The sequence below is a fragment of the Scylla paramamosain genome, chromosome 28, assembly GCF_035594125.1.
Source record: "Scylla paramamosain isolate STU-SP2022 chromosome 28, ASM3559412v1, whole genome shotgun sequence".
NCBI lineage: Eukaryota > Metazoa > Arthropoda > Malacostraca > Decapoda > Portunidae > Scylla > Scylla paramamosain.
In genome coordinates this window covers 292,501-307,267 of record NC_087178.1, presented here as the reverse complement: position 1 = coordinate 307,267, position 14,767 = coordinate 292,501, and the positions used below count along the sequence as shown (strand labels likewise).

The window sequence follows — 14,767 nt, the reverse complement described above, 5'->3', positions numbered from 1 at the left end:
ATCCATATATCAGGCCAGCAATCCCACACGGGGTGGCCCAGGCAAGGCACCGCACACCTCTCTCACACATCCACGGCAAGGCCCGACGACATACACTGGTTTACCCCCCTTCTTCATAATGAGACTGTTCACTGCCCCGTACCTACTCCCACCCTGAGGCCACACCAGATGCAGGAAAATACTGATAAACATACTGCCATCTTTGAGAGGTCTCGCAAGCGGTCAGCAATTAGAACACACACAGGAAGGAAGCAGAGGACACCAACCCTTACTGATATGAGAGGGCAGATGTCCACATGATAGGCCGAGGGACTCATAAAAAAGAACATTAACATTTGAGTATCGAAGATGTTATCAGCAATATCTGTTTCGCTATCGTTTAAGGTTATCGGTGATAGATATAAATTGTGGACTTATCAGTACGGCTTATTGGCTTCTATTCTTTCTTCGTTCTCCCATAAGAGCTATTTTTAGAGGTGGCACAATGATTAGTCAGATTACCATAGGTGTTTTTTTCTACAGATGCAGAACCCATTGTCAGCCTATCACACGTAACAGTGATGACCCTTGTGCTGTGTGTACCTTGGCCTCTGTATAGGTAAAACTCATGGCCTTGTACCTGTACCTGTACCGGCAACTCTCTTACCTCACCTACGGTACATACCTCTTTATCATCTTATGCCCAGTGCCAGATTAACTAAGTACTGAAATTTCTAAGATATCCTTAACTTTCTGAACCTGAAGCTGTCCTCTCTTTACACAAACGCTCCACCGACATCTTAAAACCAGTGATAGATTGACCAAGCATGAAAATTCTCTCCTACATTCCGTTAACATTTCATAACCAGACGTCAAATTAATCAGGTACTAAAATATCTGAACCTGCAACTCTCCTCTCTTCCCACAAACACTGCACTGATACCTGAAAACCAGCGACAGATTAGCCAGGTACGAACATTCTTATCTAACCCTTTCACTGGGACACGAAACAATTAAGAACACCAGAAGCAAAGCATGAAATCTTTACAAGCATCTACACAAAAGTAAAGGATTAAAAAGAATAGATTTTGCAACTTCTATACCCAGTTTGAAGGTTGGACGTGGCTATGGAACAAGTGAAGATGTCTCAGAGTGATTGGTAATTAATTTATAATGTACCAAATATCCCCAAGGTACCAGCCACCCTTTATTACTTAGTAGCGCACCTGTGGGAACCCTTTTGTAGTAGTACAAGACGGGGTGGAGGAAATTGGAGCGGTGTGCCTCGAGGGGATCTCCTGTAGACCTGTCCATTCTGAAGGTGTCTTTTTCAGGCCCCGAGAAGTCCGGCCCGTACTCCATCAGCATCACCACCACCTCCCCTGCCTCGCGCCCAGTCAGGTCCTCCAGCTGCGCCAACAGATGCACCGGGAACTCCTCCAGCAACTCAAACCTGGTCTTCCCGCTACAGAGAGAGAGAGAGAGAGAGAGAGAGAGAGAGAGAGAGAGAGAGAGAGAGAGAGAGAGAGAGAATATGCAATTGTTTTAGGCTGCCTGGGACAAAATGGTATAGATTAGAGGGGCTGAGTAACGTGAGAGGAGGCCGCCTCGAGCAAAATAAGGCTAGACGAGGCTGGACGGGGACGGATGGCGTTGGATAGGACTGGATAGGAACGGTTAAAATTTCATCACTAAATAGGGGGTGGATAGAAACTAGATAGGGCTGGATAAGCGTGGTTAGAACTTTATATAATCAAATACGGAGTGGATAGAGATGGATGGGGCTGAATGAAAGTGGATAGGGGCTAATGGGACTTTATGGAATCAAATAGTGGTTGAATGAAACTGGTTAGGACTTACTGGGGATAAAGAGGAACTAGATAGAGAACGAACAGAGGCTGGATGAGGCTGGATGGGGGCTGGATGAGGCTGGTTGGGGAAGGATGGGGCCAGAAGTGCAGCGCGTGGCAAGATATTCCCTCCCCGCCCTCCTCGTCTCTCACAACCCCCACTCAGGCTGTTGACTCTCATGCATTGCTAAGCTTATGCCGGCACATTATTGTAGGTATTGCCGCCCGTGTGTTACAAAAGGCACCGCACACACACACACACACACACACACACACACACACACACACACACACATATATACAGAGGGAGAGAGAGAAAAACAACAGAATCATTATTACAACAAACAAATATTTACACCTCTCTCTCTCTCTCTCTCTCTCTCTCTCTCTCTCTCTCTCTCTCTCTCTCTCTCTCTCTCTCTCTCTCTCTCTCTCAATACAAGCAGACGCACACAAGCAACACAACACTCGCTGGACTCCACGCTTCAGTACCCCAGCACAGCAAGCACAACATACTCACTCTCTCAGCAGCACCACATCAGCCAGCTCCCCAAACATCTGGTAGGGCCCCGATGCTTCGTTCATCCTCTTCAACAACACATTGAGCAGGTCCCGGATGGCGTAGGAGGTGACAGGCCAGCGACGCCCCTCCAGCCGCCACTCCAGCAGGCGGTGAAGAGCGCGGACTGTAAGTGGTGGAAGGAGGGGAGAAGCTTATAGTGAGGTAGTGAGGTTGTAAAGGCTGATTACTGGTGTCCGTGTCCTGGGTTCTCAAGGGTGTTTCTCCTGTTAATAATGTAAAAATCTTGTTAATATGTCAATAGAACCATAAGAGCATCCTTAAAAACCCGTGTAGCTTCAATTACAGTCTTTTGCAAGTAGTGTATTCTGAAACCCTTTGCTATTTCACTACAGCTAATTTCGAAGGCCGCAGAGATGATTAGCAGGGTTCTCTAGAGTGTTTTTGCTGTTAGTAATGTAAAAATCTTGTTAATCTGTCACTAGAACCATAAAAACACCTTTGAAAACCAATGTAACTTCAACTAGAGTATATTGAAAGTACCGTGTTCTGAAACGGTTTGCTCTCTCACCACGACTGTTTTCAAAGGCCACAGAGAAGATTAGCCGGGTTATCAAGAGTGTTTCTCCTGCTAATGATGTAGAAATATCATTAGCCTGTCACTAGAATCATTGCAACACCCTTGGAAACCTGTGTAACTTCAACTAGAGCCTTTTGAAAATAGTGGAGTTGCGGCGCAGGGTTTTTTTCAGATTATTCTATATCCTTCGGTAAACTGCCCTTATATCCGCATCTTTTTATTTTATTTTCTCCCCCTCTTATTCTCCTCACGTCCTCTCCTCCTCTTCTTTACTCGCTCCATTAATTATCCTTCCATTCACTACAAAGGCTGCATTTGTCCCGCTGTAAACTTTCCTTCTATCCTCAATTTTCCGTCCTCATTTCTTTCCTTTTCCTCTTCTGCTCACGTCCTGTTCTCCCCCATCCTCTTTACTCTTAACCTCAATAAATTATTCTTCCATTCACTCTTCTCTCTTCACTGACCTCTCCATTCCTCTATTCTTTGTCTTCTTTCTTGTTATTCTGGTGACGTGCTATCCTCGTCTTTTCCTTATGCTTCTCCTTCGTCGCTTCTTCCGCTGTCATTCTTCTCTATCCACATTTTTCATTCTTTTCTCCTCGTTTTATTTTATTCTGCTCACGTCCCATCCTCCTCCCTGACCTAGCTTCCTCTCTTCGTTGGTTTCTCTCTCTCTAAGCTCTTTTCTAACCTATTCACTTATTTCCGTCTTGTTTTTCATCTTTTTGGCATTATTCTGCGTGCTATCATCTTCATACTTACTCTCATCCTTCGTTAACTCTACGTTCCCTTTTCAGTGAATCAATCTTTTTCACTCTTATTCTTCTTTCAGTTTTCCTCTTCACTCACATTTTCTCACTGATACTCTCCATTTAATTGCCTGCTCTCTTTACCGTCGATCCTTCTCTCTTTTTTTCACCTTTTATCTCCTCACATCCTTCTTCACGTTTCTTCACCAATACAAGAAAATTCCCTTTCAACATCTTTTCAATCCTTTTTCCCTCTTTTCTTTCTTCCCCTTTCCTTCTCCTCCCTTCTTCACGCTTCTACCTGAATACTTTCACTCGCCTTCCTTTGCCTCAACAGTACTCCCATAATACTCCCATTACCTTACCCCCTTACTCCTTTACCTCACCTCTCACCTGTGTATCTGAAGCCGTGGATGAACCCTCCGGCGGATCTGCGGTAGTCAAGGGAGTGAGTAGCGGTGCCAGCAAAATAGAGACCGGGTACACTCTGAGCCTCGTATGTGTGCTTGACCGCAGGGTATTTGGACTTCTTGGCGGAGGTGCCGGGCAGGGTGGAGCTGTGAGAGAGGGAGAGGGAGAGGGGGAGGGGGAGGGAGAGGGGAGAGGGAGGAACAGTTGGGGAGGGAGAGGGAGGAGAAGAAAGTTAAGTTGTTACTGTTATTTCTCTCTCTCTCTCTCTCTCTCTCTCTCTCTCTCTCTCTCTCTCTCTCTCTCTCTCTCTCTCTCTCTCTCTCTCTCTCTCTCTCTCTCTCTCACACACCTCAGCAAACAAGCATACACAATAATTTCTCGTGAATTTTGTTTCCCTTCTTTATATTAAAATGGAATATTCATTATGAGCATCACTACATTGTCTATCTTAAACTTACGCCCACACCATGTACACTAGTAGCTGTGTTCCTTTTAACTCTTTACACCTCTAAAACACACACACACACACACACACACACACACACACATACAAAGAGAGATATATAAACAGATAGATAGGCAGATAAATAAACAGATAGATAGATAGGTAGGTAGATAGACAATTCAACAGATACTTTACATACTCATATATCTACACAACATTACATTTATATTCCATCCAGAAAGCGTAACATCCCATCACGACTGAGGAATGCCGCACACCTACACAATCATTAGCACATCTGGCGGCCGCCCCACCCACACCTGCAGGCATCTTACGGGGCTTCAGGTGGGCTCCGCGGCGCCTCACCTGACAGGCTTCAGCGCACACCTGGAGACTAGCTAGTTAAAGATGGGAAGGAAGGGGAAAGTAGTGTTAAGATAGACTCGTATTCAGAAACGCTTGGCTTTCTTACCGTGTCTGTTTTCAAAGGCCACAGAGTTTTCACAGGGTTCTCAAGAGTGTTTTTCCCGTTAATAATGTAGAAATCTCGTTAATCTGTTACTGGATCTGTAAAAAAAAACATCCTTAAAAACCCGTGTGACTTTAACTAGAGCCTTTTAAATGTAGTGGAGATGCGGCGTGGAAATGTTTCAGAATACGGTCCAGAGAGAGAGAGAGAGAGAGAGAGAGAGAGAGAGAGAGAGAGAGAGAGAGAGAGAGAGAGAGAGAGAGAGAGAGAGAGGGGAGGGGAGGGGGGATAGCGGAGGTTCAAAGGGAGGGACTGAGAGAGACAGGTGGTGGATGGGAGGGAAGGAGAACAAAAGGTTTGCCTGTGCATGGAAGAGACAAAGGAAGGAAGGAAGGAAGGATGGAAGGAAGGAAGGAAGGAAGGAAGGAAGGAAAGAAAATAAGGAAGGAAGAAAATGAAAGGAAGGAAATTCGAACAAATGTAAGAAAGAAGAATAGAAAATAATTAAGGTCAGGAAAGAAAAAAAGGAAGAATAAGAAAAGAAGGAATTAACAAAAAAAATCAAAAAAGAAATACATAAAAAAAAACGACATCAGAAAAATAAGTATAGAAAAAAAAACGGTATAAAAATGAGAAAGCAAAATAATACAATTCCTACACACACACACACACACACACACACACACACACACACACACACACACACTTACTTGCTGAAGATGGAGAAGTCAAATTTGAAGCCCAGACAGCGAAGGACAATATCATAACCCTCACGAAGACAAAAATTATCGAAGTGGTTTTCTTTTATAAGTTTCCTCTCCTTGCCTGCGAAGTGGACAGACATCACATTCTTAGTTTACTACTGAGGCCGTATAGGTTCAACATTTAGAACAGTATGAGAATGTGAATGGCATGGACAGATAGATTAAAGAGAAAATAAAGGATTGTTTTTTTTTGTATCTTCTATGCTACATGAATATTTAACGTGCTTTAATACAAAAATAAGCGTCTGATAAGTTGTAAGGGATTATGGGGGAATATCTAGTAGTGAAAGGGTTAAGGGGGGTACTCATTCTCTGATACAGTGAAAATATATAAAAGAGAAAGAAAAAAAATGCAGATATGAACGTATTTAAGTAGTGGGGTTATCTGGAAAATATCATGTGACTAATATTGGAACCACCAGACGCGCGCCAAGAGTTTAAAAGTTTACAGTTCAAAGGGCGTCAGCAGTTAACACTACAGAACTCTCCCTTTTTATCCCCTGTTCTTCCTTATTTTCACCTTAGAGTCTCTTTTCTTCTCTTTCTTTCTCTAACCCTATCTCAACTGCTTTTCATTTCCCAGTACTCTCTCTTTTATAACAACACAAGGAAATAAGGGAAGCTGCAAGAAGCCATCAGGCCTACACGTGACAGTCCCTCTACAAAACATGCTTAGCTACTTCCACCTATCATCCTTTCCTCCTAAAACATTGCTTACTTTCCTTCCCTCCTTGCTCCTCGGCTCCTTTCCTCCTACCAATACCATCCCTTTCCTCCTTCCTTCTCTATTTCCTCTACAACACAGCTACCATCCCTCCCTCGTTTCCACCATGTCTTACTTTCCTCTCAGTTACTTTCCATTTAACAATACATTCCCTTTCCTCTCCTTACTTCTCTATTTTCTCTTACAACCTCGCTTTCCTCCTTCTCTCTTCCCTCCCACACGATTGCTTTCCTCCCTCCCTCTCTTGTTTCCATCATGTCTTACTTCCCCCTCAGTTAAACCGTGTATTCGTGATACGCGAGGGTTACGTTACGTGAAAAGCTCGCATTATGGGAATTCGCATATACTGAACCCATCATCCCGTTAATTATAGGGTGTTATGTCCCACGATTCTTTACGTATGAGGAGTATTCCTTACGAGGCGAGGTTGAAGCTGTTAAATTTACATTCTTTAGAGAGACGTAGGTTAAGAGGGGACCTGATAGAAGTCTGTAAGTGGTATAAGGGTTATAACAAGGGAGATGTAAGCAAAATTCTTAGGATCAGCAACCAGGGTAGAACAAGAAATAACGGGTACAAGCTTGAAAAATTTAGGTTTAGGAAGGAGATAGGAAAAAATTGGTTCTCAAATAGAGTGGTACATGAGTGGAACGGACTCAGTAATCATGTAGTTAGTGCTAGGACACTAGAGAGCTTTAAGAGAAGATTAGACAAGTTTATGGATGGGGATAGCAGATGGAAATAGGTAGGTGTGTTTCATACAGGGACTGCCACGTGTAAGCCTGGTCGCTTCTTGCAGCTTCCCTTATTTCTTATGTTATTATGACCCGTTTTCGAACCCTCTACAGATTTACTCCGGCACCTTCACAAAAAATAAAACACTAGAACAGCAGTAAAACACACTATTAAAGATAAATTGAAAGATGTAATATGGAAAGACATTGTAAGGAAATAAAAAAAATAAATAAATAAATTGTGGGTTGTGTGCGGGGCGAGGAAAACGCGAGGTGAGATTTGCACCCCACCGCTCTGTCTGTAGTGGGTGTAGTGGGAATCGTTCGCCGCCTCACATCACCAGCCAGTCGCACCACCGCCGCTACTCGCATAATAGTGAATTTTTCTCTCATATCGAGAATACTTGGCACAATTAGGTTAGTCGCATAATATAGAATTCTCATATTTTTAATTCGCATATATCGAATACCTGGTGTACTTTCTATCTAACAATACTCTCTCTTCACTCCTTCCTTCTCCATTTTCCATCTAACATCTAACATCCATCTAATATTTTCCATCTAACATAATTTCCATCTAACAATACTCTCTCTTCACTCTCCTTCCTTCTCCATTTTCCTCTACAACCTCTACAACTTCCTTCTCTATTTCCTCCCCTACTACATTGCTATCCACCCGCCCTTGTTTCCACCTGCGTGCTAAGTGCCAACCATTATTAGCCTGCAGGTAGTTCTTAGACTTCTGGTCCCAGGGAAACTGCACGTAGATCAGTCCATTCTGTTTCTCCAGCACCATGTCTTCCACCGAGGCTTCCACCAGGCCATCCAGGGACTTGAGTTGGTAGGTGTCCAGGAGGCCGTTGTTGACTGCTCTGTGGGGCGAGGACGGAGAGGAGGGAGTATAGTGGTGGTGGTGGTGGTGAAAGGTGTAGTATCAGTAACAATAGCAGTGTTAAGGGGAGTAGGATAGTAGTAGTGGTGGCGATGTTGGTGGTAGTAGTAGTGGTATTGATGATAGTAGTAGTAGTAGTAGTAGTAGTAGTAGTAGTAGTAGTAGTAGTAGTAGTAGTAGGAGGAGGAGGAGGAGGAGGAGGAGGAGGAGGAGGAGGAGAAAGGAAAGGAGAAGGAAGAGGAGGAAGAGGAGGACGAGAAAGGAAAGGAAGGGAAGAGGAGAGAGAGGAAAGGAAAGGAAGAGGAGAAAGAGGAGGAAGGAAAAGAGAAGGAAGAGGGAAAAGAGGAGGAAGAGAAGGATGAGGAGGAGAAGAAAGAGGAAGAGGAGGAGGAGCAAGGATAACTACTGTTGTTGCTGTAGCATAAGCACACACACACACACACACACACACACACACACACACACACCTGAGGTCCCCGACGTAGTGAGTGTTCCAGGAGAGCCTCGCCCTGGACCTGGACACCATGTGGACCATATTGGTGCTGCCGTAGATGGCGTCCGCTGTCTCGAAGGCCGCGTTGCCTGGCAGGAGGAGGAGTTAGTGAGTGAGGTGCCGGGAGAAGTGAGAGAAGGCAGAGAAAGGAGAGGAATACACATTACAGAACACGAGGGTGGGCTGAGAAAAGGGAGATTCAATTAACGAAGAAAACAAACGGAAACAACACAGGTATCTTAACACAACACAAGTACATTAACACGAATAAAAGAACAAGAATAGTAAATAAGAATGACACGTATGCACAGGACAATAACGCACCGAGTGGATGAAGAAAGGGGAGACTCATTCAGTTAACGAAGAAAATAAAACAAAAGGAGAATAACACAGGTGCATTAACACGAATAAAAGAACAACAATAACAAATAACACAGAAGACATTAACAAATAAGAAGGAAGACGTCTGCACATCACAACACACCAGGTGGACTAAAGGAAAAGACACAGGTACTTAACAAGAACACCAAAAATAAAGAGAGAAAGGAGATACATACACATTAAACTTTTGGTAACATATGTAAAATTTTTTTCTATCAATATATTTTTTTTTAAGTGCCATCTATCGTATTCTTCCTTAATCCCATCCTTCGCTAGCTCTTCTTCCTCTCTTCACCATCTTTACAATCCTATTTTCTCTCTCTCTCTCTCTCTCTCTCTCTCTCTCTCTCTCTCTCTCTCTCTCTCTCTCTCTCTCTCTCTCTCTCTCTGTCCCTTTCCTTATATTTTTTTCATTTTCTCATTATTATAACCTCATTACAGATTATCCTCTTCTCTCTTACCCCCCAAACTTTCGCTAGTGTTCCGTCCTCTCTTCACCATCACACACACACACAGACACACACACACACACACACACACACACACACACACGCGCGCGACCCTGGCCTGGCGCTGCGTCCTTCAAGGTATCCAGTGGTGCTCAAAATTCACCCATGAGAGGACGCGAGTTGGGACAAGAATTACTATCACGTGAGAGAGAGAGAGAGAGAGAGAGAGAGAGAGAGAGAGAGAGAGAGAGAGAGAGGGGGTGTTACTAGTCATGGGTCTGGCGCGGCAGCTGTGCAGTGAGTGGAGTTGTCATTACATCATAACAAACACAGACCTTATGTGTGTGTGTGTGTGTGTGTGTGTGTGTGTGTGTGTGTGTGTGTGTGTGTGTGTGTGTGTGTGTGTGTGTGTGTGTGTGTTGACTGGTAAAGGGGGTTGGGGTTGTAAATCTTTGCAATCATCGAGCCAAACAACTTTCAATGATGACACCTTGAGAGAGAGAGAGAGAGAGAGAGAGAGAGAGAGAGAGAGAGAGAGAGAGAGAGAGAGAGAGAGAGAGAGAGATTGTTTCCCACACCATCGAGAAAGTGAATAAAGAGAAAAATACATATAAATATCCACCTCCTGAATTATTAGTCTCTCACAAACCTTACCTGACATTACCTGACGTGTGTAGGTGTGTATGTGTGTGTGTGTGTGTGTGTGTGTGTGTGTGTGTGTGTGTGTGTGTGTGTGTGTGTGTGTGTGTGTGTGTGTGTTAGTAAAATGACATGAGCTGTTTTTGCAAGACTCCATTCACTAATCTCTCTCTCTCTCTCTCTCTCTCTCTCTCTCTCTCTCTCTCTCTCTCTCTCTCTCTCTCTCTCTCTCTCTCTCTCTCTCTCTCTCTCTCTCGTGATTACTTTCTCGTGAGTGTCTGGAGTTTTAGAGTTGACTGCTTGACTTATGAAACTAGTGAGTGAGCAGAGTGAGTTGGCGATGTTAGTGCAATGAGTCCAGCTGTTTGTGTGTTATCCCATTAATCCCTTCACTTCTGTTGCTGTTGACACATTATTTTTCCCCTTCCTTGCTGAGAATGTAACAAAATATCTTCGCTTTCCAGTAACCGTTAATAGATCAAGAAGTAAAGCGAGAAAAATCAAGATATCTCAAATTAAAAGTAGTGGCATTTCTTTCGGGTCTTATTTCTTTAATTTTTCTTTTTTCTTTCTTTTTTTTCCCCTTTTTTTCTTGAGAGGAGGCGGTATTATGATCGTTTTTTATTACCATTACTTTTTTACTTGCTTTCCTCTGCAAGTCTCCTAAAAAAAAGAAAACACAAATCTAACCATCTTATCACTCATTCCTTCCCTCTGCATCGCCGTCACACGCATCAATAAAGCGTTGAAAATAGAGACGCTGGTTAGTGCCGCGTTAGTGTGGCAGTAACAGGATCAACTAACTATCCTTTAATTTGTTCACAACCATATAATCCCTCTCTCCTTCTTCTACATTACCGTGAACCATAACAAGCTCCTCAAAATCTCTAAAACAGTGAAGATGCCAGTTAATGTCACGCCAGGAAGTGTGAAAACGAACTAGTTATCCTTTAATTTATTCACTTAACAATATAATTACCTTTTTCCTCATAAACTACCATAACACGCATTTCAAAATTAAAAAAAAAAAAACGGAGAAAAACTTGGTGAAAGTCGCGCATCCTGGCAGTGAGAGGCTGAGCTAATTATCCTATACTTTATTCGCCAGCTGAGGAGGAGAATTCACGAGTGAGATGGGTGAGGGGGGTGAGGGGGAAGGGCTCCACGTGCTCCCTTAGGCTGCTCTCACGGCGATAAAGTGCAAGGCAAGCGAAAATCTTTACATGAAAAAGTTGAAGGTGACCTGAGATACCCTCCTTTGAGAGAGTCCACGAGAGGCAGGCAGGCAGGGAGGGAGGGAGGGAGGGTAGATGGCAGGGAAGGAGGGGACTGATGGAGGAAGGAAAGGAAGGAAGGACTGAGGGACTAGGGGAGGGAGGGATGGAAGGAGAAAAGGAGATGAAAAGGAAGGCAGGAGGAAGGCATGGAGGGATGGAAGGGATGACACACACACACACACACACACACACACACACACACATAAATAAATAAAATAAAATAAAATAAATAAAAAAATAGTGTGCCTGCAGAAAAGTATTTACGCCATATGCGTGAAATCTGAGCCGCTTCTGCTTCCACGTGTGTGTGTGTGTGTGTGTGTGTGTGTGTGTGTGTGTGTGTGTGTGTGTGTGTGTGTGTGTGTGTGTGTGCGCGCGTGTGCGTGCATGTAAAACTCGTATGCATATATGGATTAGGTAAAAAAAAATCACAAAAGGAAAAAAAGAGAAAAAAAAACGCACTTATGGATTCATGCATGCATATTTCCGAGAGAGAGAGAGAGAGAGAGAGAGAGAGAGAGAGAGAGAGAGAGAGAGAGAGAGAGAGAGAGAGAGAGAGAGAGAGAGAGAGAGAGAGAGAGAGAGAGAGAGAGAGAGAGAGAGAGAGAGAGAGAGAGAGAGAGAGAGAGAGAGAGAGAGAGAGAACAAGAACAAGAACAAGAACAAGAGGAACAAGAACAAGAACAAGAACAAAAACAAGGAGAAGTAGAAAAATAAAAGAACACACACACACACACACACACACACACACACACACACACACACACACACACACACACACACACACACCTACCCCTGCCAAGTATAAGCACGTTCTTCCCCTCGTAGAAGGCCGGCTCGAGAGGCAGCTTCTCGTAGCCCAAGGTGTAATGAGCCCCTGGGAAGTTGGGTTTGCTGGGAACACTCATTCCTGTCGCCATCACCACGGTCCTGCAAAAGGAGGCGACGAAGGAGGCGGTGAAAGGAAGGTTGTGATGGTGGTGGTGGTGGTGGTGGTGGTGGTGGTGGTGGTGAAGGTGAAGGGGAGGTAGTGGAGGAGAGGTTGTGGAGGACGAGGATGAGGAGGAGGTGGGTGAAATATAGGAAGGATAAAAGAAATAGAGGAGGGGGAAGAAGAGGAGAAGAAGAAGGAGGAAGAGGTAATATCTAGGAAGGGGGAGATGAGAGAGAAGGCGGATAGGGAGGAGGGAGGAACAAGGAGGAGGAGGAGGAGGTAAGAGCTAAGAAAAGGGAGAAGAAAGAGAAGGTGGATGGGGAGGAGATAGGAACAGGGAAAGAAGGGATTTGCTCAGAGGGAAAGGAGGAGGAGGAGGAGGAGGAGGAGGAGGAGGAGGAGGAGGAGGAGGAGGGGAAATACTGAAGGAAGACGAGGCGAGGTTTTGTGTGTAGATACTTGTAGAGCTTGATATGTGTGAGTGTGAAGAAGAAGAAGAAGAAGAAGAAGAAGAAGAAGACAAAGAATAAGAACAACAAGAACAAGAACAAAAACAAGAAGAAACAGAAAAAGTAAAAGAAGAATTAAAGTAAAAGAACAAGATCAAGAACACATACACAAAACCAGGCAAACGAATACCGTAGACTTAATGAAACACGGCAAATCTCCCCGTAGACTTCTGCCGCGGGGAAATCTGCGGAGGTCTCTGTTCGTGGTATGTATGCGGACCCGAAATCTAATCAAAACCTAATCAATTGTCCCTCGGCCCAAGATCCTCCCTTTTCTTCAAGCCGCTGGAAAACGCTGATAGGATTTTGAGAGGCATATCTTTCGAACAGAGACAGATAGACAGACAGACAGGTGGACAGCAGACAGACAGACAGGAGAACCAACCCTCACACACACACACACACACACACACACACCTGCAGGAGTAGCGTCTGCCATGCTGGTCTCGGAAGCTGAAGTGCCCTTTGGGATTGGCCGTACTGTCATGGTGCCGCTGAAGCTCCTGCACCACAGTATTGTACTTCACACGAAGCCCCAGACGACCCGCGAACTCCCCGAGGTACCGCACCATTGTATCTGCCTGAAGGAGGGACACGGGGAGCCGGTGTTAGGTCACACAGTTCAGGAAACATTAGGAAAAAAATAGAAAGATAATAATAATAATAATAATAATAATAATAATAATAATAATAATGATAATAATAATAATAAATTTATGGTTTATTTGCCAGCAATATTACAAATTCAATTACCGATGTACCATAGCATATCAGCTTAGTTTACAATTATTTCTTAACGCATAACTATTTTGTTAAAAGACTAGAATCAAAATAGAAAAAAAAATGAAATACGTGTTTATCTAAAATAATAAGTAACAGGACGCTTGAGTCAAGATTAGAAATAATGAAACGGAAGATTGTAACTAAAACAACAAAAAAGAATAAGTATGAAGATATAAAGAAACGCTGACCAATCGCTTGAGCTTTTTCAGGAATAACGTTTAGGAGCATTTGACAAGAGGGGGAGGGCTAGTGACAGGCGTACAGGCGTGTAACAGGATACAAGTTCTCTCTCTCTCTCTCTCTCTCTCTCTCTCTCTCTCTCTCCACACACACACACACACACACACACACACACACACACCCACACACAACGAAAGCCACTCATTCCTTCCACTCACCTCAGGGAAAAACTCTGAAGAGAAGTGCTTGAAGAGAAGAGAGGGATCGTGTGAGAGAAGAGAATTCCAGTCATGCCTCAGGTTGAATTCCGCGTTTGTCTTTCCCGTGTATCTCTTGTTGATGCTGATGAGGCGCCGGTGACGGGGGTACTCCGAGAAGAAGCTGCCTGGCGGGGGTGACGGAGGAAGGGGATTACCAGAGAGAGAGAGAGAGAGAGAGAGAGAGAGAGAGAGAGAGAGAGAGAGAGAGAGAGAGGGAGAGAGAGAGACGGTGGAATGAGCGAACGTACAAAGGCCCAGAAGAATTAACCACGTAAAAGGGAGGGAGAATGAAGACAAGGCTGCCACAGAAAGGAGGGGAAGACTGATGGAATATCTTTCTTTCTAATTACCACATTCTTCTTGGCTAAAAATATCTGACCGCAATCCATCCATTACTGAAGGGTCTCTCTCTCTCTCTCTCTCTCTCTCTCTCTCTCTCTGAACTAAGGTCTACATAAACCTCTTAAAACATTTCTTCACACACGCATATAAAAATAATTCTCTCACATACGCCTCTTAAAGTAATTCTTCCACTTAGAACTCTTAAAATAATTCTTCTACTAACAATATTTTCTTTGATCTATTATCGTATTCTTAAAGTTGCGGTAAGTGAAAGGTCAATACCATAAAGAGCTACTTAAGGCCCGCGAGAGTATAAAAGTTTAAGTTACCCTTACAATAGAAAAAAACATAGGCTATTGTTGATCATAGAAAACAAACCTTTTAGTACAGACTTAAATAAATA

At 43.8% G+C, this 14,767-nt stretch overlaps 1 protein-coding gene across 2 annotated transcripts in view; it reads right to left on the bottom strand.

Annotated features, from left to right (window-relative positions):
• LOC135114640 (FAD-dependent oxidoreductase domain-containing protein 2-like) overlaps nt 1-14,767 on the bottom strand; it is a 68,747-nt gene that overhangs the window by 1,026 nt on the left and 52,954 nt on the right. For both annotated transcript variants that reach the window (XM_064030439.1, XM_064030438.1), the window contains 9 exons: nt 13,981-14,147; nt 13,217-13,380; nt 12,150-12,286; nt 8,585-8,699; nt 7,937-8,097; nt 5,714-5,828; nt 4,072-4,235; nt 2,350-2,515; nt 1,206-1,444 (listed from right to left, as the gene is read on the bottom strand). In XM_064030439.1, the coding sequence (XP_063886509.1) occupies nt 1,206-1,444; nt 2,350-2,515; nt 4,072-4,235; nt 5,714-5,828; nt 7,937-8,097; nt 8,585-8,699; nt 12,150-12,286; nt 13,217-13,380; nt 13,981-14,147 (1,428 nt within the window). The remainder of the gene's footprint in view (nt 1-1,205; nt 1,445-2,349; nt 2,516-4,071; nt 4,236-5,713; nt 5,829-7,936; nt 8,098-8,584; nt 8,700-12,149; nt 12,287-13,216; nt 13,381-13,980; nt 14,148-14,767) is intronic.